Here is a 14579-nt window from a genome sequence, read left to right as displayed (position 1 = left end):
CCACTTTCTCTTTCTCTCCTTCTCCTCTTCGTCTCTCTATCCACGGCCGCTGTCGATGCGGCCGAGCGTGCGCCCGGGCTTGGCTTTGGGTCACACGGCAAGGCGTTTTTCTCCCCCCCTATACCGACTACCACCTGGGTAGGTAGGTAGGCAGGTATCTAGTTCCCCGATGCTTGTTTGTTGTAGACGGGACAAGAGAACAACGCCACGAAGATCTCTCTCGACGCCGGACGGGGCCGAGGCTGCAGTTGTCTGTCTGTCTGTCTGTTTGCTAGCAGGAGAAATGTACAGCGTATCCATAAATCGTGACGTGGAAAGTTGTTTGAGCTGCCGGACCACAGCCCCCTTCCAACTCCGCTTGAAGGAATCCCGCCGCATGTCCATCTGGTCAAGTGACCAAGATTCCAGCGAGATTCTCCTGCTTCCAGTTGCTACTCCAAGGCATCTCTCTGAGCTTGTGCTTGAGCCTGAAGTCTTCGCCTGGAAGCGAGATACTGTTATCAACCGAGCTGACATCCCGATGTCCACTCCTGAGTCCATGCCACATGCCAGCCCGCCCTTACCGAGCTCAATCCCCCGTCCTAGGGAGGAAAAAACCAGCTCGCGGAGCTGTATCCGTACATTTGCGGCATTTTGCCGTGTGACGACGATGGGGATCACTGCATTTGCAGCTCCGTGTTGGTGGCGGGCAAATTTCCGCATCATGGCCAGGATGGGAACCAGACTGTCGGGTCCGGAATGGACTGGACTGTAGAAACCGGGCAGGGAGGAGGAGGTCATGTCAGAATTTCTCAACAGATCAGCCGCTGTTGGGGGCGGGCAGGAGGATACAGTTCTTCTCCCTCGTGCTGCTGCAATGCAGATAACCTGTTCGTCATCAGCCCTAGTTCGCCAAAGTGTATCTTCAAGTTGGTCGTGGTTGACGGTGATCCATCCGTGTCTATCTCAACCCCCTATTCCACACCGAGAAGTCCGGACACCTCCACCACACACTCTGGCTGGCCCTACCCTCCCTTCCCTTCCCTACCTGCAGGGGATTCGACATGCTGGATCGACCAACAAGACTGATGTTGGTGCCAAGGAACATGGCGATCGAGAGAAGCAGGCTTGAGGGGTATCCCCTTGGCTCTGCAGCAAAGCTGTCTAGAGGTGCATGGAGTTGTCTACTACAACGGTCTAGCTGCATCCCTACCTACCCAGAGCTAACCCTAGCTTGACAACTCCCGCCATTTCTCGAATTCCAACGTTACAATTCAGAAATCAGTCCAGTTTAGAGTAAGAAGTCTACGCCTAAACCGGAAGTAAGCTACAAGCAACACAACATCACGAGTGCCTGTCAAGTCACAACCTCCATTCTGCGAATCGAGTTCCATTATCCCTTATCAAACTGAACTCGTTTCTAATCCACATACGACATGCGTGTTTCCTTTTTCGTCTCACCCGTCAAAGTAACAGTGATATCGTACGATTCAAAGCCACCGAGAAAAATGGGCAAAGACAAGGCCAGTCAAGGTCACAATTCTGTACGGTCTGGAACCCATCAAGCAGACTGTGACAAAGGGAAGGGGGGGGGTTGGCTTCTCATGGCCATGGCTTCGAAAAGAAGATAAAAAACAAACGAAACACCGCAACAAAAGCTATCCACAAGCAAAAACGACATCTGGCCTATCCCAGGCCAGATCCCCAAAGCAGTTTGTGACTGGTCATATCGCCACTTGCTGAATCAACCTTAATTTCCCCAGTGCACCATGTCCCAGAGCCGTAAAAGGAGAGGTGTTTGCGTGTCAGGCGAGTCCGAACCAAAAACCACCGAAAAGCTGATGTGTATGCTGAGCTCCCTACCTGGAGCCCCCTCCAAACAAGTGGTACAATAAGAATTACATCATGCACAGGTTTGGAGTGCGGGTCGCAATCCATCGTCGAAGCGGACAACTCGCGAGGCTGCGTGACTCTTGGTGGTTGCTTTATTGGTCGGGGCCCTGCCTTTTCGGAGGATCGTCTTCGGATCCGGCGAAGGAGATTTGGGGGAAGACGAAGACCGGCCTGCAGACGAGGAAGTCGACTTCCTAGGCAGGCTATCTACAGACCGGTCGGATTGTCAATCGATACCGTGCTGTTTCTTGAGCTGAGCTAAAGACTCGCGGCGGGCTTCGAGGTCCTCTTTTGACCTGACCATCTTGTCGGGCTGATGGTATAGTACTGTTCACGTCGTCAGCGCAAGTTCAAGTCCGAGGCTACATCCGAGGCAATGTCCGAGGGCGCAGCGGACGGACAAGCCGAAAGAAAGGACGACGCACCAACGAGGTAGCGGTTCTGGAAGTTGAAGCCGTTGAGCTTGTCGCAGGCTTGCTTCGCATCCATTACGTCCTCATAGACGACGAAGGCTGTGCCCTTGGTGTTGCTCGCGATACCCTGTCGAACCTGGCTGCAGAGACCGTCAGTATATATGCATCGATTTGTGCGACTCGAGCCGACGTGAGAGCGCGTCGCCAGGGTTGCCGCTGTGGTTGCTCGGGGCCTGTGCATACCGAATTGGGCCAAATTTTCCGAAAAGGTCGAACAACTCCTCCGGAGTGACGTTGTAGCTAAATCGGCATCGATTAGTCGGGGGTCGGACACGTCGACATCGGTCGCATCATACCTCAAGTTCTTGACGAACAGAGCTCTGGATAACAGTTAGCGACATCTGATACAGCATGCAGGTGTTCGTGGGGTCAGATCGGGGGTCGGGATGGGATGGGTGATGAATGGATGGGGCGTCGGGCGTTCAATGTTGATTCGTGCTGGGTGTCGAGCGCGGGCGCAGGCGAGGCTGGCGACAAACATACCGATTGACTTCTGGGGCTAATTTACCGCCGCGACTACTCATCTCTTGGATGATGTTGATGATGTTGATACAGGTTCTGTAGGGAACGGGGAGAGCGCGGTGGGCGGAATACGGAGGAAGATGGAATTGCGAGCGGAGCGGAGGCGGCGAGGCGAGGCGAAAGACTGGCGACAGGATCGAGTCGGGGCGATGCGATAGCGCACGTGACCTGTAGATGTGGTCCGACCTTGCCGCGATACAGGGCTCTAATTGGCGGGCTAGTGCTAGGTTGGGCGTTTGGCGTGATTGAAAGCGGAGGATGCAGAGCAACGGGTGTCACTTGACTGACTGGGAAACACGTTTGCACACTGTACTGTAGCCTAGGTGCGGTACTGGACAGTAGGAGAAAAGAGATAAGACGTGAATGAGAGATGGTTCGGATGACGTTGAAGGAGGCGGGTGAGGCTCTGGTGAGTTTTGGTTTATATGGTCATTTCAAGATGGGCAATTGCGTTCAAGGTCAGTGTTTCTTTTTCGCCTTCCACATCACTTTTTGTCGTACTGCATCACGCGACCTGTCCAGGTGTCGTGGTTGGAAGGAGCAGAGTACCAACGTGGTACATGAGGCTCACCGTGATTTTTGGTGGAGAGCGCCGGCAAGGCTATGTACCAGGTGAGTGAAGCCTGGCGCATGCACTCGTACCCGCAAAAGCCCAACACCACTGGAAAAGAGCGGCACTTCCATGCCGAGGGCGCAGACCCAGCAACAAGCATCGAAGCCTTCCAGCTCCTGGGTCAGGTCCAATCCAGTCCCTGGCGGTCCCTGGCTTCAGTTGCTCCAGAGGGTGAGGTGCACTGCAGGCCCCCTGGAACCCAGTCGCCAGGACACGTGGAGGGCCTTCCTTCTCCATTCTTGCAAGCTTCTCGTCCGTTCTTTGCCCGAATCAACCAACGCCAACCCCAGCAGGTGATAGCATATTCGCTCTCGACCGTAGGGCCGATTTTCTTTTGCTCAAGGCCCCATTTCCTCTTGTCTGACTCGACGTCGAGCACAGTGTTCCAGACTGTCCCATGTTGAGAGATACGCGAACGAGTAATACGAGGTTATCTGCTACCTACTGTGCCTTACCGAGGCTGTGTGGCTAGTTTGAAAGCAACAATAAACGTTCTTGTTGTCATTGTTGTTTTAGATGTTGGCTAAAACGTTCCGAGTTGTGAATTTCTAGTCAATTTACAAGATGTGCATCCAACCAAACGCTGAAAACTCAACCTCACAAACACACCGTGAATGACTCCATGACTTCAGGCATTCACCAAACTCTGCCGATAACTTTGTCATGAACTTGAACTCTTTGTTCATAACCATAACCTTGTCTCCCTCATTTAAACCCTTTTCCTTTGCTCAACCTCATCAACTGTTTGCCGTCGGCCAGATACATCCTCGATAACCGGTTTTCATCGGGATCACCATGCGAGCTTCCACCCTGTTCCCGCACACTTGACTCTGTCGCCCGCATCCTCATTCACCTTCAAAGGGGCTGATCGACATGTCCGACCCCGCCCGGTCACGCTTCGGTCACGACGTCCTGCGCACGTTTGACGCATGGCGAGATGCCCGGGATTTCCTCGCCGACGTCATCGAATCCAGTCGGGCATCAAGCGAGACCGAGGAGCTTCTCCAGCAGAGCCTGGTCGCAGATTCGGAGGACTGGCACTATCTGATTGACTGCGCCGAATCACTCCGGAGGCTGAGCGGCTACGACCAGCAAAGTCTAGATGGCCAAGATGTTGCTGCCTACGTCTGGGAGATATGGAATGGGTTGGAACCACCAACTTCGGAGCCATGGGAAGCTACTGATCGGCTTATTGCTCGGGCAAAGGAGCTGGAGCGCGACCCCGAAATTCGGCCACCGTCCTCAGCCGGGCTTCTCGACAATCAGCGGCAACGGCGGTGCGACTCGGAAGTCGGGTTGCCCTATTCTCAGCCGCCGGAGAGCGCGAAGCGCCATCTCACTACATCACACTACTGGTCCGACCAGCCCCAAGACGAACGCCCACAAGAAAGCCACAGGTGGAGCATCCCGACTCAATTACCTCTATTGAATCTTGCCCAAGGCTGTGTGTCTGTGGCGTCACCAGTAACTGAGAATGGCAACCTCAACTACGTCTCAAACCAGCTATATCTCCAGTCTCAAATCAATAATCCCAATGAGTTGGTTCAAGGGCAGTGCTCTGATCAAATAACGGCCCCTGAAAATTGGACCGGCCTGTTAGGAGATCAAAGTCTGGACGTGAAACATGTCAGTTCAACATCTCCATACTTTACACCACCAATTTCGGCACCAGAGCAGAAGCCTCAAGCCAAAAAGCGACCGCCTCGTGGCACAATATCTGCAGTGCCATTCGCGCCTCTCACCTCGCAAACGTTTGGCCTTATTCAAGAAGTGTTTGCACACGAACCGTTCTGGCTGCTGATTGCGGTAACTTTTTTGATTCGAACAAAGGGTCTTCATGCAATTCCCGTGTTTTACAAGTTCAAGGAGCGTTTCCCCACCCCGATGGCGGTTGTCGACCTAGCGAATACGGATGAGCTTGTCGGCATGATACGCCATCTTGGGCTCTCAGTTCACCGTGTGGCTTTGATGCAAAAGTATGCCCAAGGTTTCCTGCACAATCCGCCGAGAGCTGGCAAGACATACAAGGTGAAAAATTACGACCGAAGGGACTTTGACCCGTCGGCGAAAGTATTTCAAGAGTTAAACAGCAACCCTTCAACACCTTCGGAGGAAGACCCGGATGAGCATGACCTTGAAGCATGGGAGATTGGACATCTCACCAAAGGCAAATATGCCATCGATAGCTGGCGGATATTTTGCCGTGATGAGCTGCTCGGCCGAGCCACGGACTGGAACGGGGGTGGGCGAGAGCCAGAGTTTCAGCCCGAGTGGATGAGGGTCCGGCCAGACGACAAGGAGCTCAGGGCATATCTAAGATGGATGTGGATGAAGGAGGGCTGGGAGTGGGATCCCGTCTCAGGTGAACGCACCGTCTTGCGGGAGGAGATGCAGCGGGCAGTAAACGAGGGAAGAGTAGAGTACGATGACACGGGCGGATTGAGGATCTTGGACGAGCCGAGAGTGGGTTGGATGGATTCTGATGTCTTGTCTTGAATGCTGGGCTGTAGGAACATGTGTGTATCTTGGACTGACTAAGCTGACTGGAGGTTTGGTGTTAGTGAGTACTCTGTATGATGAGCAGCTGAGTTTCTGTCATAGCACAGCCCCAAGATGGAAGAGGCGTCTATTCAACCTTCTGAATTACAAAAGATCTACAGAGCATTGATACGGATACTTCAATGGTGCAGATTCGGAAGGTCAAGGTCCGAGGGTGCAGCAAGACGCAGAACAGAGGCTGTGCGCCACTTAGAGAGCAGCCATTGTAGAGCTTCCATTCTTGGGGCTTCTTAGCTGCCGACCCTGGTGGCTGGGGTCCCGTATTTACGCGCGACGGAGGCCCGGTAGTGCTTGTACCTTCCAGCTTGACGGTACCTGACCTGCCCCGGTAGCATGCCTTGCAGGACAGGTCCCTCTCGATTCAGGAGTACCAACCAAAGACCACTCAAGGGAGCTAAAAAGTGGGCACGTCTACCTCGCATCATCACGGGATCTCGAAAGGACACCGTTGTTACAATTAAGTAACCCTCCTTCTCTGAGGTCATCGGCTCCAATTGAACCGCAAAGGACAACTCACCTCGACGCCTCGTTCGTCTTGCTTGTCTCTCCTTGCCCTTGCACGCACGCTCTCTTTTTTTCCTAATCTTCGTTTGTAAAGCTTCTCACGCCGTTTAGTCCACCTCCTCTCATTGTTGTTCTCTTCACCCCCGCGGCCGATCCCACCTTTTTGGCCAAGCTCTCAGGACAAGATCTCGAGCTTGCTTGGTCCTCTCCTTCAACCCTCTTCGGCTTGCTTCCTCATACAAGCTCAAGACTCACTCGACGACGACGACGACACCAATAAGCTGCCGCCCGTCGTGACTCGTCGTCAGCAGGCCTGCACGCGACCAGAGAGAGCAACAACTCGTCTACGATTCTACAACCATGTCCCAGCGATTCAACTCTGGCTACGGCCTTGGTGGCCCCGCGCCCTACGGTGCCGCCCAGAGTGTCGATACTCAGCAGAGCGAGGGCGCTCTCGAGCAGATCCGGCTCTATACCAGCAAGATTGAGGACGCTCTCGATAACCTCAGCGAGCCCGTGAAGCCGTGAGTCGAGTCTATTGCCAGGAGGAAAGCTTCAGAGAGCTAACTTTGAACAGCTATCTCCCTGCAATTGGTCGCTTCCTGATCGTCGTCACCTTCTTTGAGGATGCCCTCCGTATCATCACTCAATGGTCCGACCAGCTTCTCTACCTGCGGGATTACAGACACAGTAAGACGCCAGCCGCTTACCAGCTAGAGCCGAGTTGAGAGTTCTCACACTTGAAACAGTCCCGTCCGGAGTCACGCACCTTTTCCTTCTCGCCAACATTCTCGCCATGTTCTCGTGCTCCACTCTCGTCATCATCCGAATGCACTCCGACTACGCCGTCGCCGGCCTCATGGGCGTCGTCGTGACCCAGGCCCTCGGCTACGGCCTCATCTTCGACCTCAACTTTTTCCTCCGAAACCTATCCGTTATTGGTGGCCTCGTCATGGTCCTGTCCGACTCGTGGGTCCGAAAGACCAAGGCCTTTGCCGGTCTCCCCCAGATCGACGAGAAGGACCGCAAGATGTACTTCCAGCTGGCTGGCCGCGTCCTGCTCATCTTCCTCTTCGTTGGCTTTGTTTTCAGCGGCCAATGGTCTCTGTGGCGTGTCCTCGTCTCCATCCTGGGTGGTGTCGCCTGCGTCATGGTCGTCGTTGGATTCAAGGCCAAGTACAGCGCCACTCTTCTGGTTGTCATTCTGAGCATCTTTAACCTCCTGGTTAACAACTTCTGGACTGTAAGTTTGGGTGCTTTGATCCCACGGTTACAGCAGCTAACGATTATAGCTTCACGAGCACCACCCTCACAAGGACTTTGCCAAGTACGACTTCTTCCAGATTCTGTCCATCGTCGGCGGACTCCTGCTCCTGGTCAACAGCGGCCCCGGCCAGTTCAGCATCGACGAGAAGAAGAAGGTCTACTAAGCCCAGACGGGCGAGCTAGGCCCAGCAGAGAGAGGGCGCCGAGGTGTCCGGCGTTGACAGGGCATTTTCTATTTACATTGGGAACGGTCTGAAAAGTTGCACTCAGTGGTTGACGCCAAGTTGCGAGAGATGGAGGAGCAGCGGGTCGATACGATATTGCAAGTGATTCTAGAAGCTGCTTCTATAGCAAACCAGATGGAATGAATACATGGACGATTTACTATGCCTTGTAGACGTGTTATGTAAAGGTGCTGGGAAACAGCCTGGTTCTAGGGTAGATGGACGGAGTACCTATGAAAGCGGCTACTATTCCACAAACGAAGGGGTAGTACCATATGATTTAAATTCTCACGCGGGAATGAGCTCAGTATGAATAAACGAATTGGGTGTTAAATGGGATCGCCGGGAACATTGCGTTGTGGCCCTGGAGTGTTTTTGCATGATAGTTGCTACTCGGACATGGAGAGCTTGACTTGCTCGCTTGTGAGATAACAAGTTGCGAACGAGCAAGGTAAACAAAGGGGTAAACAACATGTAATCCTAAGAAAATAATAACTTTTATCAAAGCCTCACCAGATTGTTTGCTTATAAAATAGGAAGCCGGTGGTCGCTATCAAACTAACTTGATCATCTACTTTAATATCAACCTACACGACATCTGGCATCTCAAACAACCACCAACCGAAGCCTCGCATAACCATGTAAACAAACGCACGCCACTGTAGTCTTTCGGACCAAACTACCCTACGACGATCGACACTACAGGGCCCCGGACTTGTAAATGGAGCGCAGATAACAGAATCATGGATGGTAGGTCAACGTGATGGCAGATGCTGGGGAGCCTTGGCCGATACCGAGACTCACCATGAGCCATGCCAATTGTAGTGAAGTGTTCTAGACTAAACAAATATGCCAAGACATGTTGGCATTCGCCTACAGACCTTGCATATGAGCTATCATGATCCTTTCGAGATATGCTCATAGGGCTGAGGGTCACGCGATCAGTAGTTCGTGGCACAGCAACTACCAGCCATGTCATGATGTATAAAACGAAGATTCATGCCTATTTCAACGGCCCTCTGAAAATGGTTTCTTTTCTGGTAGAAAAGTGACAAGTGGCGAGTGTCATGATTGGACGGTAAGTTATCGCGGGAGGCCAATAGACGAATAAGTTATACAATATATCCAACGAATGGCACCTGGTGAGATAGAGCATAATTCATGTCGAAATGGACTCAAGAGTGTTTGTTGGTATTAATTCACCATGCCGAGATGGGAGCTGAGAGAAGATTACACAGATACGAGATCTGACAACTAAGCAAGAAAGATGTTTATTGGGTTGGATATTGCCCGACAAACTCAACCTTGCCAGATTAGATACTAAACAATCTAGCAGTAGTCCATACTATGGATATTACATGTGGTATTGCGCCAGACAGGCTGGCAAAGTGAGACCCCAGGACGCTCGCTGCCCAAAACAGCTTACATGACGGTACCCTTGGTCTGAGTAAGCTTCTTGACGTTGATGTTTCTGAGCATGAAGACCCAGATAGCGCACAGGGTCATGATGACGAGACCGGCAGTCAGCATTCGGGTCTGGGCGTAGCCGTAAGACTTCTGGATGGCGAGTCTCGTAGGGCTGTTGACGGGGTAGGACAGCTGAGTCGGGAGCATACTGTAGATCATGGTGATGTTGGCCATGGCCTCCTCGGGCAGGTTGCGCTGAAGGGCGGGAAGGAAGGTGTTGGTCCAGATAGCACCCGAGATGGCACCGCCGATGGCGCCACCGATACCACCCGAGACGTAGAGAGTAGCCAGAGCAGCGGCAATGTACTCTTGCTCGACAGCAGCAAGGACGGCCAACTGCATGTTGAGGATGAAGATGGAGCCGGCGATGGAGATGAAGATCTCACACATGACAATGTAGCCGATGTACTGGTTGGGCTGGCGGAAGTGGATCATGAGGCCCTGGGCGAAGAGGTACAGAGGGATGGCAGGGTAGAAGAGCCACTTGAAGTAGCCAGTGCGGCGGATAGCGTAACCAACGATGAAGAGGAGGACACCCGAGACGATCTGGAAGGTCGAGTTGACATATCCAGCCTCGGCAGGCTTGAGGTTGGCAACGACCTGCAGGAAAGAGGTGAAGTAGAGGTTCCAGCAGTAGTACGAGGCCTGGTAGGTCATGTCGATGAGGCACGCGCCAATGACGGTGCGGTCGGTGAGGAACTTGCCCTGGAGGAAGGGGACGGGAGCCCAGTAGTACTCCCAGAGACCGAACAAGACGAGGACGATGAAGCCGACGATGATCATGGCGATGATGTAGTCGGACTTCCAGCCGTTGGGAGCGTGGCTAGCGAGCGTGAATGGCAGAAGGAAGACGGTCAAGCCGCCACCAAAGAGGAAGACACCGACGACTGTCAGTCTTGTTAGCACGAGAGTATTAAATATGGCCAAGGCCGGGATTGCCACTCACTATCAAACTCGCGGAGAAAGTACCAAATCTTCTGGGGAATGGTGCGGTCGCTCTTCTGGTGGGTAACGATACCCTGCTTGACGGCCTTGCGGAGGTTGATCTTGAGAACCAAGTACAGGGGGAAGGTGACGACAGGCAGGATGATGGCAAAGCAGCCAAAACCCCAGCGCCAGTTCTTGACGTTGAGCAGGAAGGCCTCAGCAGCCTTGGATCCGGCAAAGGCAGTGATCATGTAAGGGGACGAGGTGAAGGCAAAAGTCAGACCTCGATTGCGGAGGTTGGAGGCATCAGCAGCCAGAACACCGACAGTGTAGATCATGCCTCCGAAGCCGACAGAGTAAAAGACCTGGGCAGCGCAGAAGGTGGCCAGGTTGTGCGAGGCAGCAGTGAGGATAAGGCCAATGGTGGCAAAGCAAACCATGAGGAGGAAACCCTCGGCGCGACCCCAGACATTGAGCACCTTGGCCATGGGGATGTAGACGGCAGAGGTCATGGAATCAGCGACAATAGCGACAACAGTCAGGAGGGAGTGAGAAGCCCATTCGCTGGTGGCATAGGGCAGCATGACAGCGAAGATGGAAATACGGAAGCCCTGGACGAGGAAGAGGAGCCAGATGCTGGAAACAAGGTTAGTATGGTGTTTCTCATGTTTCCAAGGTGGTTAAGGGAAGCATACAGACAGAGAAGGGCAGCGAGGGAGCCCTTGCCCCAGACCAAGGTGATGGCCTGGATGTCTTGGACACCATGGGAAGCACTCTGGTCGGGAGCGCTTTGGTCGATGGCATCGTTGATGTCTTGGTTGACATCGGCCTTCTCGTCGGCGTTGATACCAGCCTCAGTGACAGGAGTCTCTGTGGCCTCTGGGCGAGCCTCCTTGGGGCCGACGCCGGCCTTGATCTTGTCGAGGATTGACATTGTCGTCTTGAGCAGAAGAGGGGTTTGAACTCGAGGTGAAGACAAACGCCTTTGCGAGTGATTGATGCTGAAGAGAAGCGAAAGACAAGATGGATAAGATGGAGAGAGAGAAGCTACTATTTAAGCTCAATGCGCGGATCGAGACCCTGGACCGACGATGTCCCAGGCCCAAGGATGGACCAGGAGGTCCCTCGAGGCCCCCATGAGGTCCATTCCAGAATAGGACGATGCCGCAGTTGCCGATGTGGATGGGATGGGGTGGAAATGCACAAGATGGTCAAGAGAATGCTCAGTCGAGAATTCAGATTACAAGTGGCGAACGAGTGGGGGAAAGAACCCGAGATCGGAAGAGGGTGAAAATTTTTATCTAATCAGATCAAAGGGTAAGATCCAACCACGGAACAAGTCGACTGTTTTGAGTGAATGGAAGGAGCTGTTGGTAGCTGTTTCCATATTCAACATGAGTAAATGGAGCCCGGGCTACTACCAAGAGGGAGCTAAGCTACTAAGGTAGGGGGGGTCCTCCTCCGAGGCCCTGAAGTCAGCGACGAATAGCGTCCGGGCCAAACCTAGAACCTTGGCCTTGGCTTGGCTCTGGGACGGGATCGTCTGAGCTTGGGGGCCAAAGCAGAAAGGCATGGCGTGGGTTCATGGAGCGTAGTACGTACTAACTTATTCATCCGAGTGAATGGACGGATGGATCCGTTCTGGATGTGTTATGTGTGCCCGTCCCTGGCTCACCTCACATGGCCTCCGGGGCAGAGGTGCCGGGCTCTCGCCTTGGCGCAGCAAGCCACAATCTGTCCCCGAACCCAATCACGCCTCGTGAGATTCTCACTATATCCAACTTATGCCCGGTCTTGTCTGATCATGACCATTTCTGACAAGCTGACCCGCCCACTTTGCCAAGATCTGCAGAACCAACAACGGGACAGAGAGTCAAAAACCCCCCACGACGCTACCGCCCAACCAGAGCCGAGGGGGACGAGATGCCCCTGGCCCTGGGCCGAGGAGCAACTGTCCAAGAATACTACCTTCTATCCCACCCTTTGTCCGAGAACGCCTGATCCCGGCTTGCACAAGAGCCAACGGTTTTCGAACCGGAGCACCCACCGCAGTGCCGAGACAAGTATCCGACTTCCAACACCCCGAGTTCCCATCACACCGTGCCATGTCTTCACCCTCCCCCACGCTGTGCCTCATGAGTGTCTTGACTTCTAACGACGATTCTAAAGACCCATGGGGACATGACCCATCCCATCATCTGCGGGCGGAGGATGCCGTTGACCCTGCATCTCACATGCACACTACACTCTTCACGCCTTCTCCCCTTGCCGCTCGCCGCGCGGCCCTACCTTGAACCAACAGCACAACCTCCTCTGCAAGCACCTGACGACGATCCAGACGATCGGGAACTCCAAAACCGATAACGTCTCGCCAATGCATGTGAGTGCCCCCATCACGATCGCTCCTGACCAGCAGGTTGGGTACAAGATTCAAAAAAGAGTAAGAATAATTGGACTGGAGCTGATGCTAGCTATGTATCGCCCCTTGATCGACCTTTGAAATTTCCCTGCCGTGTTTCCAACTCTGACGCTATCCAAACGCCGCAGACGCTCAAGCAGACTATTTGCTACATCTCATCTACATACAATCATTGTACACGCACGCCCTTTTGCTTCATTTCCGGCTTGGGTCCAGCGCCGCCCACTCGTCCCTGGTGATGCTGTATTCCACCTCTCCCTCCTCGATCCCCGGCGGAGGGCTGTCGTACTGGTTGTGGAACGTCCGAACGTGCTTCAGCCCGATCTTGGACATGATGGCCCGCGAACCAGCGTTGACAGCCATGGTCTCGCCGAAAACCTCATCGGCGCCTAGCTCTTCCAGACCGTGCTTGACCACGGCGCGGGAGCCCTCCTTGGCAAACCCTTGGCCCCAGAACTTGGGTAGGAGCCGCAGGCCAAACTCGACCCTCTTGACATCCACTTGAGGAGTCGAGGCCTCATCCTCTTCCGTCTCGCTGCTGTTGGTGCTACTGTTGCTGCTGCGCCGGCTGGTGCTCTGGCTAGGGGCAAGAATCCACCAGCCGACAAACTCATCACCGGCGAACCCGGCCCAGCAGCCCAGACCTGTGCCCAGGGAGGCAGTCTCGAGGAGCAGCTTGTGGACAATGGCCGAGTCGCTGGCGCTCAGTGGCTTGCCGTAGCCAATGTATCGCATGACTTCAGGGTCCGAGTCTAGCTGGTAGATGTAGTCCCCGTGGCTAGGCGCGAGTGGCAACAGCTCGAGGCGTTCGGTGCGGAGAGTTGCCTGTGGCATGATGAAATTGGCTTGGGGGTGTTGGCTGGTGGCTTGAGAAGAGAGTGTTGGTCCAGACTATTCTTTTTGTCTAGTGTGGTTTGATTTGATATGAGGCCTCCGTGAATGGTTGCAACAGTGATGACGACCAGGTTGAGGCTTCCTGTCGCCCCCTTCTTATACACGCAGGCAATGGGCCCCTCGCCGAGCACGGAATGAATGCTTCGAGGAGAAAGCAGCAGCAAGATGGCGATTTGCCATGCTGATCAACGGGGTCAGGGCCGGGCCTGCAAGGACGGACGCTGGGCAAGCAAGGTGCTACCGTGTGAAACCTTGGGGAGGGTTGATCACCATCTTGGCGGGGATGTGCCGTCTGTGTGTGAGATACCTTACGTTACCTTCCTTACCTGTGAAGTGAGCGTGCCGTGCAGCAGAGCAGAACAGAGCTGAGCAGGCCTTGGTTTGGGCCAACATGTCGTCAGCTTCGTCGGCCGAAGTGATGACGGACTTACCCCCCTTGTCCTAGTCTCGAAATGAACGGCAAATGCAGTCGGTCAAAAACGGAGTCTTAGGGGGGGACAATACAAGGCTGCCTGGAGGCGTTCCATAGGGCACAAAACGTATCAGATTGCATTGGATGGGACGACCTAAATTCGCCGCCTTGGCGATCCCACTTTGTGTGCTTTCTTTTGTCAAATGCAACCTTAATTGGTCGTTGCCCAATCATGCTTTCGGCATCTTCCTTCCCTACTCCCTACAGCCTGCGTCTGGGCGGCCAGAGTCCGGGATCCCATTGCCATCGGTTTGCTTCCCCTCCCGTGCCGGGGTTTGTCCGCGATCAGACAATCAATCACCTCTGTCAGCAGAAATCTTAACTCCATCCGCGTATTAGCGAGAAGGACAGGGCCAACGCGAGAAAT

General features: G+C 53.9%; 5 protein-coding genes across 5 annotated transcripts; 2 read left to right on the top strand and 3 right to left on the bottom strand.

The window, feature by feature from the left end:
* Nucleotides 1-2098: 2098 nt before the first annotated feature.
* On the bottom strand, nt 2099-2977 carry NCS57_00095800 (RRM domain-containing protein; the record flags this gene model as incomplete). The annotated part of the gene is made up of 5 exons (XM_053051032.1): nt 2829-2977; nt 2642-2665; nt 2529-2585; nt 2298-2425; nt 2099-2199 (listed from the first exon to the last, which is right to left on the bottom strand). The coding sequence occupies exons 1-5, from the start codon at nt 2867-2869 to the stop codon at nt 2099-2101; spliced, it is 351 nt and encodes a 116-aa protein (XP_052919547.1). The 5' UTR covers nt 2870-2977.
* Nucleotides 2978-4353: 1376 nt separating this feature from the next.
* Nucleotides 4354-5976, top strand: NCS57_00095700 (uncharacterized protein; the record flags this gene model as incomplete). The annotated part of the gene is made up of 1 exon (XM_053051031.1): nt 4354-5976. The coding sequence occupies one exon, from the start codon at nt 4354-4356 to the stop codon at nt 5974-5976; it is 1623 nt and encodes a 540-aa protein (XP_052919546.1).
* A 927-nt stretch (nt 5977-6903) lies between these two features.
* NCS57_00095600 (uncharacterized protein) lies at nt 6904-7973 on the top strand (the record flags this gene model as incomplete). The annotated part of the gene is made up of 4 exons (XM_053051030.1): nt 6904-7067; nt 7121-7233; nt 7293-7786; nt 7836-7973. 4 exons carry the CDS (start codon nt 6904-6906, stop codon nt 7971-7973), a joined length of 909 nt encoding a protein of 302 aa, XP_052919545.1.
* A 1482-nt stretch (nt 7974-9455) lies between these two features.
* On the bottom strand, nt 9456-11361 carry NCS57_00095500 (MFS domain-containing protein; the record flags this gene model as incomplete). Its single annotated transcript, XM_053051029.1, has 3 exons — nt 9456-10387; nt 10447-11063; nt 11123-11361. 3 exons carry the CDS (start codon nt 11359-11361, stop codon nt 9456-9458), a joined length of 1788 nt encoding a protein of 595 aa, XP_052919544.1.
* A 1680-nt stretch (nt 11362-13041) lies between these two features.
* Nucleotides 13042-13680, bottom strand: NCS57_00095400 (N-acetyltransferase domain-containing protein; the record flags this gene model as incomplete). Its single annotated transcript, XM_053051028.1, has 1 exon — nt 13042-13680. One exon carries the CDS (start codon nt 13678-13680, stop codon nt 13042-13044), a length of 639 nt encoding a protein of 212 aa, XP_052919543.1.
* Nucleotides 13681-14579: the final 899 nt, after the last annotated feature.

This window comes from Fusarium keratoplasticum, chromosome 1, assembly GCF_025433545.1.
Source record: "Fusarium keratoplasticum isolate Fu6.1 chromosome 1, whole genome shotgun sequence".
Lineage (NCBI taxonomy): Eukaryota > Fungi > Ascomycota > Sordariomycetes > Hypocreales > Nectriaceae > Fusarium > Fusarium keratoplasticum.
This window is presented reverse-complemented; position numbering and strand designations above follow the sequence as displayed.